At 37.9% G+C, this 14,087-nt stretch overlaps 1 protein-coding gene across 1 annotated transcript in view; it reads left to right on the plus strand.

Moving 5' to 3' along the window:
- The window catches only part of EDNRA (endothelin receptor type A), a 30,378-nt gene extending 16,848 nt beyond the window's left edge, over positions 1–13,530 (plus strand). Inside the window, exons 3-7 of the mRNA XM_010576058.1 lie at positions 3,863–4,061; positions 7,948–8,100; positions 10,261–10,394; positions 10,802–10,910; positions 12,844–13,530. Of these exons, the coding sequence (XP_010574360.1) occupies positions 3,863–4,061; positions 7,948–8,100; positions 10,261–10,394; positions 10,802–10,910; positions 12,844–12,984 (736 nt within the window). The 3' untranslated portion in view covers positions 12,985–13,530. The remainder of the gene's footprint in view (positions 1–3,862; positions 4,062–7,947; positions 8,101–10,260; positions 10,395–10,801; positions 10,911–12,843) is intronic.
- Positions 13,531–14,087: the final 557 nt, after the last annotated feature.

A 14,087-nucleotide genomic window follows, 5' to 3' on the forward strand; every position in this document is an offset into this window, starting at 1 on the left:
TGAATCTGTATGGATAAGTAGCAGGAGGGAGAGGGGAAAAAAAAAAAAAAAGGCAAGTTGGAATAAATAGGAAGAATGGGAGAAGAGGGAGGAGAAGAAAACAGAGGAGAGAGAGCAACTGAAGAGCACAATATACTAAAGTTGACAGCACATGCATGAGCAGCAGAAAATGAAAAGGGGAGGGAGAAAAGGAGCCACAGCATTAAACAGAGAAAAGGAAATGACCTGGAAAAGAACTGAATATTTTAGACAAGGTTGGAGACAAAAGGGAAACAAACAGGAAAAAGAAAAGTAAAACAAAACACACATACAGAGATTTTGGATTGGAGAATTAAATGTAATGCACGATGCATGCATTTTATGTCAGTTCCCTGGCAGACATCCTGTATTTTCTAAGTATGAAGGAAATAAACGCTGCAGTATTTTCCCACTCCTAATTATGGGAGGTTTGTGGCTAGACAAAGATCCTATATATTACATAACTCACAGAACACCCACTTTAAACATTATACTACCACTATTTTTCAAATCACTCTTACAGCAGTGAGTAAAAAGACCAAGTAATTGCAGGGTAATATGCATTCAGCAAATTCTGATCTAATTACTGAGCTTCTTATACTTTAGCTGAAACCATTCATAAAATTCTTCAGTCAATAATTCCTTATCTGATAGTTATTTTAATTGTGAATGGAAAAAAAATTGCTAATAAAATACATACAGGACCCAAATCCTTACTGATGTGCATACTGATCTTCTCATGTGGAAAACAGACATAACTCAAACAGAACAGGTACAAAAATGCAAGAAAGGACAGAATTGGATTCACAATTTACGACCCATTTGTTGACACTTACATAGTTACACAGGTGACACAACACAAACTTTGCATTTCTTACTTGAAAAATATGTACAGTCTACATGCCCCTGTTTGCTAAGAACATCATTCAGTCAAGGATGAGATAGTATCATGTACCTCGTGCAGCTGATGGGACAGACTATAAAATTGCCAGTCAGTATAAAGTAAACTTCAAATTGATTGTTAAATTTCCAAAGTTCACAAATATTTGAGTATTTGTGTGAAAAGTTATGTTTCTATGAATATTCCATTTAGTCATTAAAGCCAATATTTGATATTTGGTAAAACGAAATATGAGAGGATCACAAATTATTTAAAATTAACTTTGAATTTTAATATGAATAAATATGTGTGAGAAGATATGACGCTGAATGTTACTTTCTCAATTATCTCAGTATAGTTTATGCGTTTCGATGCTCTCAGAATTCCAACCTCTTAGACCTCCTCCCCATGAGTGAACCATCGCCTCACTCCTTTCTGATATTCTTTGAAGATAAGGATGCCTTTAGAAGATGTTTTTATTTTTAATCTGCAAGTCCAAAATGTAGTTTGCTTTTGTATGTTCAAAATCTTTATACATACATTTCTGTTAAAATTATGTACTAAGAACCTGTCTATAGTACACCTGTTACTATGCTGTGTATGATATTGCTATAGATATCAAAGCAAAAGTTTCTAGTCTGTTTACTGCAAGAATGACGGCATACAAAGTTCTGACACCTTCCAGTGATGTTCTGTAATAACGTTTTCTGAAGTTTTTGTGAGGGGCTTACGGCCTGATCTTGCATTCATGCGTCTTCCTTCTGGTAACATCCAGGCTGCAGGGGATTTAATTCACAAGTCTTCCATCCTGTTAAGAAGCACACTTCCAAACTAAAAAGGGGATGTGATACAGGAAATCAGAAGAAATGCTATGTGTGTGAATCCCAAATTAGTGTCTTGGTTACAGGAGGGGTGAGGAAGCCTTTTAATAACTCTAAATTTTACTGATCTCTGTAGCCTAGGTCCTGTATCACTTAACTAATGTTTTTTCCCATCGGAAGCTCTTCATTCCTTCTATCTCAGAAATTCAAAATCCAATGCTTCCAAGCACACTCAAAGCATCCTAACCCAGAGTTCTCAACTACTCTTTTCCTTAAACCCTTGTTATCCCTGAGCCTTCAAGCCCATGCCAAAACTCTGTATTCCTTCCAATCACGTCTCTACCATCCCACCCTAACCCTTGCACAACCTAGTCCTCCAACCTAAAGCTTTCTGATCTAAATTCCCCTGTTCTTTCCTTCCCTTGCCAAACCTCACCCATCCCTGCAACTCAGAGCCTACATACTTACAAACTGTGTCCTCCTGGTCTGTTGAGGGCATCTCCTTTCCCCATACCTTTCACCTTCCTTGTGCCTGCTGGTATGCCCTTTTGTATTCTGGTTAGCTGCTGTCATCAGCTACAACCCCCCTCCCCATTTGCTTTTCTCTGAAAAGCTTAACCTTGGCTCATGCCTTGGAAAGGTGTTAAGAATAAAGGTGGCAGCTGCACATATCCAAATGTATCTGCCAGGAGTCTAGGGGGCAGAAAATGAGGGTATGTCTGAGGAAGAAAAGAATACTTGCCATAGTCAGTAAAATGACACAGCTCCCTACCATTTATAATCTGCTTCAGTGACTTCTTATTCTGACATTTTTTAAAGCAGATGAACAACCTTTCTTGACTTTTTTTCTCCTCAACTAAAGACTATTTCACCACTGGATGCCATGATACATCCATGTAGCACTGTAATTCCAAATGGGAAGGTGCTATTATTTTGGGGAATTAAAATAAACAGTTTAGAAACTGTTACATCACCAATGACAGAAAGCTCTCCAACATAATTTTTAGATAGCACTGTCTTTGCTAAATTGTTAGAAATGCTAAGTAACTCGTTTACTGCAGCTATTGCTAGACAACAGTTAAGTCTGCTACTGAAAATTTTATTTATGGACTGGTTTGTACTCTGTATTGTATGCCTATCAGTCTTCTCCAAATAACTGTTGACCAGAGTTGGCACAGAGGTTGAGGTCTCAAAGCTAATAAATTGCTACAAGTTCCTTGAAAACTGGCAGACAAGTAGAGGAGAAAGACACTCTCAGTTCCCTGACTGGGGGAAGGGCTGCAGCCTGGTAACAAGAATCCTCCAGCGTTGGAGGGACAGAGAAGGTAAAGAGAGGAAGAGGAAAAAGGAGAAATGCATGGGCCATCTTTGAAACTTCTTTAAGAGTTCTCAGCTTTTACCAAGATTACAGTTGAGACACATACACATAGGAAAGCAGGTTTCAATAATTCCACTTTTTACAGAGCAACTTGCTATCTAAGGGATAAAGTAGTGCGAAAATATGTTGGTTTTGCCACATCCAGTCTTTTTACCCATGCGCTTCAGTTTCTCATCAGAAAGGTGATGCAGAGGCTGAGATAGCTGTCAGAAAGTCCTAACTAGCACTCAGCTGTAGTCTAAGGCAAATACAGAATATGCTGCATAAACCCAGCATTTTTAACATTCAGTACTGTAAATAGAAGAAATGCATTTTCATTTAATGAAGAGTATTTTCACAGTATTTCATTGCATGGAAGCTGACAACTTCAGATAGCACTGCTATTACAGCTGAGGTAGCTGAACGAGATAGACGTTTTGTATCCATTAGAACGGCCTGTGTGCCTGGAAGCTCTTTTTCTTCTGTTATGTAAGCTGATCTAGTGGAAGGTACAGTCTGTCCTCACAAACCTTGCCTACTTTAATTAGAAATCATTAGCGTAGTCCACATTGCAGAATTCCACACAGTCCTGTACCTAAGTAGAACAGTTGCAGCCAGCTCTCCGCTAACCCCCCTTGATGAGCTCTGCTGTGTCCTAGGTGGCTTGACAGCTGGCAGAGCCCCTGGAACAGGCAGAAAAAACAAGCAATGCAAGTCTAAGATGTCTCAATTTAAGGAAGAAACTGAAGGTTGGAAACTAAGGCCTCTTATACTGGTCTCTTTCAGGTACAGAGCAGTTGCCTCGTGGAGCCGTGTTCAGGGAATTGGAATCCCTATGATTACTGCTATTGAGATTTTCTCCATTTGGCTTCTGTCCTTCATACTGGCTATTCCAGAAGCAATTGGTTTTGCTGTGGTACCTTTCAGATACAAGGATGAAGGTTATGTTACGTGCATGCTCAATCCTACAAATAATTTTATGTTGGTAAGTAACATCCTTTCTTCTGTTTTTGGAATCCACAGTATATAGGTTAGACAATTGAGATACTGGATTATAATACACTTTATTCATCCATTAAAGTGCAAAATGTATTCTAATGTATATTGGTGCGAAGAGGATCCTTCATTTACAGGGATCTGTCTCTACTTTCAGCCAGAGATACTAAATGGGACTTTACAACATTTTAATTTCTTCACTGCTGAGGATTCTTAATACAGAAATTTGCAATTCGGGCCTGCTTAAAGTACAATCAAGAGATGTATCAGGGTAGCCAGAGCCTTGGAAGGTATTGTGTTTCTAGGTATAACACCTTGGAGCTTGTAACTGTCAAAACCCATGTTTTACCATGATTAGTCATCATTTTGCATGCTGTAGCCAGCTCTTTTGGCAGATAAAGAAAAGGGTGGGGCCATGCTCTAACATAACTTCTCCTATTCTATATGCACTTACAAAGTCAAGCAGAGAATAATCCCTTCCTTTACAAAAAATCATGACTACAAATCTGACAGACTCACATCTCCAACCTAGGTAGCTTGGGCACTGTTAGCTGTCATGTAGATACAGCTACTCAAGAGCAAGAGAAGTGCCTAAGACATACCAGGCTTCTTTGGCATGTTTCATAGCCCTCATCCTCTGTGCTACTGCAGCTTAACAGTTGCCAATACCTACATTAGCTTGTTCAAAGCAAGTCAGGTGAGTAGTCACTACAGAATTAATAGATCTTTACTGCATAGGGGGATAGTTATTTTCTGCCTGGTCTTACACTGAGAAAAAGGGAAAGTGGTATCTTAATTTTTTCTTTGCAAACCCAAAGAAGGGCCAGCCACCATTCACCCAGTAATAAAAAAAGAGTAATACTCTGTTTTGTGTCAGAGAAGACAGATAGTGCAATGCCTTAAGTCTTGAGGGAAACTCCATATTTTTTTTCCAGACTAGACTTTTTCATGATAGAGTGCAAAGTTCCTCTTTTTTGAATGTCTGGCACTTCTTTTATTGGATCAGAATGTGGCTTGGGCTGGAATTGGGAAGGATAGGGCAAAACGGAGCTAGGAAATTTAGAAAATAAAAAGTGTGGATGATTAGAGTTTTTCAGAGGAACATCCCCAACTTTGGCAGGATTACACAGACTGCAGGGATGGCAGAAAGAACAAGAGACAATTGCAAGAGAAGACAAAAGAAATTCTCTAATGGAAATAATTAATGCGGGTGAAAATGGAGAGGAATTCCCCAGGACTTACTATACCTTTGTTTCTAAACTCTACAGACTATATGACTGTAGATACTGTAGTTAGAAGAATATGATTTATGAAATGCACACTGCAGCAAATTTCCCTTTTGTAATAGTTGTTTTTCTCCACAAATGCACCTGCACAATCTTCACTTCTCTCCCTAAGAAAAAGAATAGTTTTCTCTTCCCTTTTCTCAAAAACACTACAGTTCAGGTCTTCCACAGGCATGCTAACTTTAATGATTATTATTCTGTTCTTAATGTGGTAAGTAGAACAGCTTGTTTTGTTTTATTAGCAGGAATTAGTATCTTTTACTTGCTCTGCATAATTCAAAAGCTCCAAATCTCCCCACACCAGTTTGATTTTCGAGGAGACAAACCAGCATTTACATCCAAGCTGAGAGTAAATGTTGGACATGCCAGTCAAAATGGAGAGTGTTGTGTTTCAATGCGTTGCAAGCAAGTACAAACATGAGATTAAAATGGAAATACCATTTTAACCTTAACTATAGTATCTACTACCACAAACACCACAATAAACAATTACTAAACTTTGGGAAGGACTTATAATTAAATTTTGTTTTTAATAGGAGCTTTATTCATGTTTAAAGCTATCCTTGAAAGACTTAAAAGATTCATGCTAGACCATGATTCCCAAGAGGCTGAGTGCACTAGGAAACTTGTTTAAAATGCACATTTCCTGTAGAAAACCAGTTCCATGTGGGCTTTCAAGACAAACAAAAGAATGTCTACTTCTCTTAAATCAACCCAATTTTGTGCTTTGATGTAAGCTTTGTGAAACTCAGATTCCACAATTAATCATTTACAGACGTTTTCTTGTAGGTTTTACAACCTCACAAAGCCAGGTCCTCATACAGAATTGATGCACTGGTCAGGGTTGTAACACAGAACTCTATGCGTGTGTTTTCTTGACTGACAGGCAATGCTCACAAAAGCTGGTAGACTGATACAACAGAAAGTTTTCCTTGTAAACATAGCATGGATTCACAGAGCACACATTTTGTTGTGCTGCCCAACCAATATGATTCTAGTCTGACTCGGAGGAATTTGCCACGGAAAAGATAATTGTCTCCATGTATTAGCAATCCTTTTCTCTGCAGAAAGAGTGGTAATTGGATTTCCCCTCAGTACAAACTCTTCAAATATGAGGCATATTGTTTTTCTCGTTTTCTGCTGGCAGAAGCTCTGTTCCCAGTGGGGGAAATTGTAGCCCCAAGGAGAGTGCAACTATGCAGCAGACTGTAGCCGCTCCTCACACAGGGATGAGGCTAATGAGGAGGAGGAAACAAGCTAATCAACACAATTCAAAATGTCCTGTGAGGTGGGGTTGTGGCCTAGATACCAGCAGCATACTCTAAATTAGCAAGCTCTGTAAGCAGCTGTGTTAGGGCAGAGGGAGAAAAATCAAAAGCGTTCCCTTTTCTTAGTAAATCAACTTTCTAGTGTAACTAAAACAGATTTAAAAATGAACATTATTAAATACTAGTCTATTAATTGCATCCATTTTTTTTCATCTTTCAAAGTTTAGTACCATTAGTTTTAAAAGTAAACAAGATGTCAAAAGTTTGACTTTTTCAAACAGGATTCATATAACCCTCAGTTATTAGCATTTTGACATTTGGTGTGGGAACTGTGATGTTACAAGAGCACATCCACTAGGAATAAACAAGCTAGGGGAAAGATTGTGAGAAAGAAGGTTCCCTTTTACACACATCCATCTCAGTGACTAATAACATAGAGACAGGAAGTATTTAAAATGTCATATTTCAGTGCACACTTTTGGCTAAGCATCAAAGTAAAAAACCAAGATACAACATTTTCTCAAGTCTGAAAATATAATCGTCTAAGGAAGAGTAATTTTAAATGTTTTGTCAAACATAGTATTTCCCATAATACATAAATGTATTAACTTAAACCACAGCTTAAATCACAGCTAACACTTAAAATTACACAGCAAAGTACTACTCTATCAAGTCCTTCAGTGTCCTGTCACAAAAGGCAAATCGTATGAATGGCAGGCAAAGGGTTAAAAGTAACTGTACCACTAGAAGCCACCTGTCTTAAGCTTTGCATATATATCAGACAGATGCTTATGAAGTGGCTCCTATCTGCCCAGTACATAAGCAAACCAACTACCAATCTTTTCAGTGATAACAAAAGGTGATTGAACTTACAAGACATTTTGAATTTTCCTTTTTTGGAATCAGGACAGAAGCTGTAGACGTAAATGGCATTTCCTGAGACAGGCTTTTAGTAAGATTTGTTATCTCAAACTGACACTGTCTACATTTTGGCATGTCTTTTTCATGAAACTGGATTCCAGTTTTCATGAATGAGTGTTAAGTGTTCAGAAAACACAACCAAAAAAAATTAATTTCAACCCAAGAAAGACTGCAACAAAGGTAGAGGCAGACTATCTGTAAGGTAAAATAAGTGTTACACTGCCAGAATTCCCATTTTGATGTTGGTTCAAAACAGATCAACAATAAGGAAGTTTACATCATTTGTGCTGTTTACCGATAGACAGATACCAGCGTACCATCACACTTTCCAAGACGTTTCTGTGGTACTTTTAATTGAACAGTAAGAAAATATAATCTCTTTTCTTTATCTTATCAACAGTTTTACAAAGATGCAAAGGATTGGTGGCTGTTTGGTTTCTATTTCTGCATGCCACTGGCTTGTACTGCCATCTTTTATACGTTAATGACTTGTGAAATGTTAAACAGAAGAAACAGCAACTTGAGAATTGCTCTCAGTGAACACCTTAAGCAGGTAAATATTAGGAACACCATTGTTTGAAAATACTGGTGTTCTTTCTTTGGGTTATCTTAGAAATGTTTCAAAGTGTACTTGAATACGGTAAATTACAGAAATAGAAAGTGAGGATGTAGGTTATTTATGATGTTAAGGTATTCATTTAAGCCCAGAACACAAGACTAAATCATAGTATAAGGAGGTATTGAAGACAGTACGCTCAGGAAACTAGCCAGTTTCTTAAGTATGTATGATTACTGTACTCTCCTGCTCTTTAACCTCAGATCACTACTGGCTAAATGCTTTGAAATTTAACTACAAAGATTTGCTAAAAAATGTTTCTTTTTATTCACAAAGATATGACTTCATGGGTCCTCCCTACTTTTGGCACACTTTGATATGTAACTTTAGTTTCATATAAGAAGCAACTGTAGAATAACATGGTTTAGAATAGAGTGGATTTTTTTTTTTTTCAGGGTTACTGCACTGTTGCAGTACCACTGCTGTAGCTGCTTTGAAAAGAGCAACAGGAGGGCAGTACAAACGATCATTGAGTAAAGTCACTCACAGAACCATCAGATCTCACTTTGCTGTTTTTGCAGCACTGTCTGATGTTTAATTCCTAACTGAAATTTTAAAAACAATCTGTAGCTTTCCCCCAGCATTAACATCAGCCCCTCAAATTCCACTCTTTCTTTCAAATTCCACTCTTTCTTTCAAACTCCACATTCACAGATGTGAATCCCTAAAGCAGTCCCCTCTGCATCAGAGTGAGTTCTCTCGGGGGTTCCTCCTCTGCTGGTTCATTCCAGATCAGGGCAGACTGGAAAATCCTCCCCTTCTGCAGATGCTCCACTTTTTCCCCTCATCAGGCCCCAGGGCATGCACCACAGTCTGTCCTAAGGCCACAGGCAAGCTACTCCACCCATTAGAACTAGAATGGCATGTACTGGGTGGGGGAATCCACCCTCCAGCTTTCCCATCCTGATGTGCAGTGACCAGCAAGCTACTTAGGGTGGTTGCTGGAGGATGACTTTATGGCACAATTTACAAGAGCCTGTCTTTTTAACTATCACCTTTTAGCACTTCCTTCCTTCCTTCCCTACAGCCTTGTCCACATTAATGTCTAGTCATAATCCTTTTCGTATTTTGATAAAAACTGGTATTACAAGAAAGAAGAAACAATAATAGTCATACTCAAAGCCTAACAAGACTTACTGTAATCACACATTTGACTTTAAGTTTTTTAACGGCAGAGCCTTGTAATGCTTGTTATTTGTTACATTACAGTGGCAGTTTCAGAAGTGGTATTCTTACCCCTTCATGTACTTCTATCAAATCCATGCCTACCAAACACCACTGGTATGCATTGTCAAAAATGCACTCAAACATGTGTAAATCTCGAGCCATATAAAATATCCATTAAATTGAAATTATTTCCTAAGTATTATGAGATTAATCTGTAATACAGACATTTCTAAAATTTTGTTTGTAGAGGAACTATTTACTTAAGAACATCAAGATCACAGAGAAAGAATCACATAGCAAAATTAATGTACTGCGCAGTATCTCTTTATGTAATATGATGCATACTAAATATAAAATAATACATCAGAGAGAATTTGACATCCTGACTAGGTACGTGGTTGAATGGGACTTTTATTACCAATTGATTTAGGTGCCTTGGGTTTACAGATTGCCCCGCATAAAAGAATAGGTACAAGTGGTTTATCAAGCAGGTGTGATCCCAGTTTCCTTCATACATGAAAAAGTTCTTTTGCAGATTATGCATGTTTCTGAAGAAGGAGGTTTATCTGAGGGATTGCCAGAAAACTAATCCAGTGTAGAGGAAAAAGAAGGGCTGGGAAAGTAATCAGGTTCAGGAGAGACCAGCTGTGGATTTTCCTTGGCTAACATCTACAGTGTCCTGGCAATGACCTGTGTCCTCCAGCTGCTCCAGTCTCAGTGATGAGCAGATGCTGTTGAGGATGGTCAGAATCAAGAACATGACAAGCCCCATAAAAAATGGTTCAGGGACATCGGATAGTCTGGAAGCTGCATTTTGGGAATCCTTGCATGCTTTATCTGGATTTCCTTGCCACCAACATCACTACACTACAATCACCTACCAATATGAATTAGGCACTCAGTCACAATTATCTTTACTTCTTTTTCTAGCGTCGAGAAGTTGCAAAGACAGTTTTCTGTTTAGTAGTGATTTTTGCTCTCTGCTGGTTCCCTCTCCATTTGAGCCGAATTTTGAAGAAAATGGTATACAATGAAAGAGACCCCGGCAGATGTGAACTGCTCAGGTACTTAATTTTCTATGTCAATCAGTTGTTTATACTGGAAAAATAAAATGCCGCACACTTGGAGTTTATGTGAGAAATGTCATTGTGCATGCGACTGTGGTGTTAGAAGAGCAAACGCTTTGTTTTATGACTTTTCAGCTGCATCCATTTTTAGGGGTTTCAATTTTAATGGGGTAGCATAATTTCAATAAATGTTGTTTGTCACCATTGCAGTCACTTCCCTCTAGCTTTTATGAACTTCTGTGAGACAGATTCTTACAGACCTGGCATGGTACAAGATTAGATTGAGGGAGTTAGGTAAGAGACAGTTAGTTTCTGTGACAGAAGATATTGTAACCACAAAGAGTATGGATGCTTCTACAGTATATGAAGAGTCTAAATGTTTTGCTTTCTCTTTTGTTGCTTAGTTTCTTGCTGCCATTGGATTATATCAGCATCAACCTGGCAACCATGAACTCTTGTATAAACCCAATAGCTCTGTATTTTGTGAGCAAGAAGTTTAAAAACTGTTTCCAGGTAAGATCTTCTTGATAAGATTTTATGTCCAGTTAATGAACTGTATTAAACCACTTAGTTATTACCTATTTTTAGCAGTTGGGAGATGAGGCATGCAAAGGAATGAAAGATTATAAATTGTCTAGTTTACCAGCTAGCAGCTCACATAGCACACATACCAAACTGAAAGAACTATCCACTTTATCTGAAATGCTAAACCAGTAAATAAGTTTGACTTAGTCCTCATATGTAAACATGTAAACTGAGACAGACATGCTCTTGTAAGTACTATTTATCTGCATGTGACATGTACATGAAATAGAATTTGTTTGTAACATATTTCCCACTCCAGATGAAGTCAAAGAACACGTACATAGGACACCAAACTGTCTGCAGTTAAACAATCCCATTAACAACTAAAAATTTCAGGCTCGATTACCAAATCAGGCACCTGAGTTGACTTTGGCAATTAAATATGCATTGTGGCTTTTGCCTGCATTTTTCCAGTTCCTACACATAAAAACGTATTTTAAGGCTAAAATAATTTCCTTGTGACATTGTGCCTCTGCAAGTCCCAGTTCACCTAATAAAGGTAATACAGGAAGAAAGAAAATGGGAGCATATAGTGGTAAAGAAAGTAATTAAATGGAAAAGGAAGACTGAAATAGCTTTATCTGCAAAGAAAAATAAAAGACGACAGGACTGCACCACTAAACTTTAAGTCTGTGGATAAGCAACTCAAGCTACTGAAAAAATGTAATAAATTATTAGAATAGAGAATAGCTGTTTGTCTGTAGCTTGCTCAAACTTACAAAGTATTTCAAGAGAGCATTTTCACATGACAAATAAGAAGTCAGCTTTGCTTTTTATAGTCCCCTACTTCATTTGGGAACTGTGGAGAGGATAATATACCTCAACTTGTCCTCAGGTGAAAGGGAGAGGTAACAGTGCATACTACCAGGCTGCTCCTCATGTCATTAGTTCATTCTTCCCATTTGTCCTTCCAAATAAAACTACCATCCAACAACTTTAATTATTTTCAGCTATTATTTAATCCTTCCCAGCTTCTCAGTATAGCTTACGCTTTCCCTTCTACTATCAAGGTCATTAATTCAGGCAATCTTTCCATTTTGTATTTGAGTTTCTCACCCTACCTCTGTTGCTATTTTACATACCCACCCACAGAGAGATAGCACATGAATCTTAAGTCTGGCTTTACCTCTCTGCAACACTCCTTCTCCTTGAGTTCACAGAAGTGATGGATCTACTGCTGATACTGCCGTTGCTCCTCTGAGGCCCTAACTCTTTCCCCTAAAGTAGAGATTCCATCTACATAGAATTAGGCACTAGTTTTTGTGAAGGGAGGGGAGGATAGCTGAAGAATCCTTTCTGCTCCTTTCAGAAGATACAACTGAACATACCAGCCTGTGAAGAACCTGGGAGTATGATCCTGAATGATCATCTATTCTTAACTGTGAAAAATTATATACCTCAATATATTCACCGTCCCTTTTCCTAAACAATTTATATTCTTCTAAGGTGTGAGAAGAGACCTACTTCACAGGCTGGGGAATTTTCTTCTTTTCTTTTACATGCTAAGCAGCACACTGATCCCTAAGTTTGAAGTGCAGTGATAAAGAGGGGGAAAAACCCAACACAGCTCTTACAATATGTATTGAGTTCTGCCAGCTCTCAATCTATTTACCTTAGTCAAATTTCCCTTTTGATACTGTGAAAATTTTTCTTAAATAAGAGGCACAGGCTGGGCCTAATTTGCTGCATTTGTGATGTTTAATCACAAGAATTGTTTGCATCCTAGGATAAAAAATTTGCCTGCATGCAGCTATCACTCACTTCAGCTAGAATCGTCTGTTCATTTCTGAATAAAAAATATGGCTGGCAATTTGCAGAGTTGAAAGATTTGTGTTAACCTTTTTTTTTTTCCAATTTCCAGTCATGTCTTTGCTGTTGCTGCTCCCAATCTAAGAGTCTAGTGACTTCGGTGCCCATGAATGGAACAAGCATTCAGTGGAAAAATCAGGAATTAAACAATCACAATACAGATCGAAGCAGCCATAAAGACAGCATAAACTGAAAATTAAGGACTCTCATACCACTTCAGAATCAAACAGGAAAAAAAGTCACAACAAAGCTATTTCAGCAGGAAGCCCAGTGACTGTTCCATAATCAATTCAGACATGTACACCCTTGTACCTAATTCTAGAGGTGACTGAGTAGATTGACTAACTATAAGTGTGATGTTCTATGGACTGAGATCCACTGGATGGTAATTCTGTCTCTGAAAATGATATTGATGTGATTATGACACCAAAAACCTGACTTGAACTACACAGGTGGTTTGCTCTTCTGAACCAAGCAGGAACTGTCCAGTGTCTGACTGGTACAATACAATCTTTTTACCTGACTGTCACCTAGAATTAATCACTCTGGAATTTTTTAGAAGATATCAACATGGAATCTGTCTGTGACTATATTTTCTCTCTGCCCATTTGTCTTTTAACTTTTATTTGTGTGGTGGATATATTCCATTCACCAGTATGTTTTGCATGTTGTTTTTGTTTTTCAGGTTTATGTTGGAAAATGTTTTGGTCCACACCAGTATTTTATTTACTTATGTTACAATGGGTCAGGACATTAGCTGGGCAGTTCACCTTTGTAGCACTTCAGTACTTAAAAATAGGAAATGACCATTTAAAGTAGCATAAACATTTGGCACTTAAGCACAGATTAATACCAAAAAAAGAGGTATTAATAATACAGTACTATACTGTGTTATTTATTCTAATGCTCTGTACAAAATAACCATAATAAACATAATCTATATCAGCAAAAAGAATGAAAGATGCCCACAAAGGGGCATCTTACAATGTGTTTTTAATTAACCTGCCATGTTAATTCTTAAACTATATGAACCTATTAATCTATTTAGACTGTAGCTGTGTTAAATCTAAGTCAAAATGAGGGTCAGTGGAACACAGTGAAACATTACAGCTGTCCAAAGAGTTCTGAGAATATGGTTATTATCATAGCAAGTATGCAGAACACTACTTACACATTGTGAACATGAGGTTATAGTCATAGTAAATGCAGAACTGTGGAAGTCCCTAACAGTTGGATGTGCACGAGGGTGTTTTGTGCCTTATGCTTGCAGAGTTCTTTGTCTTACTCTCACAATGT

Source organism: Haliaeetus leucocephalus, unplaced genomic scaffold, assembly GCF_000737465.1.
Source record: "Haliaeetus leucocephalus isolate CR32 unplaced genomic scaffold, Haliaeetus_leucocephalus-4.0 Scaffold21, whole genome shotgun sequence".
Classification (NCBI taxonomy): domain Eukaryota; kingdom Metazoa; phylum Chordata; class Aves; order Accipitriformes; family Accipitridae; genus Haliaeetus; species Haliaeetus leucocephalus.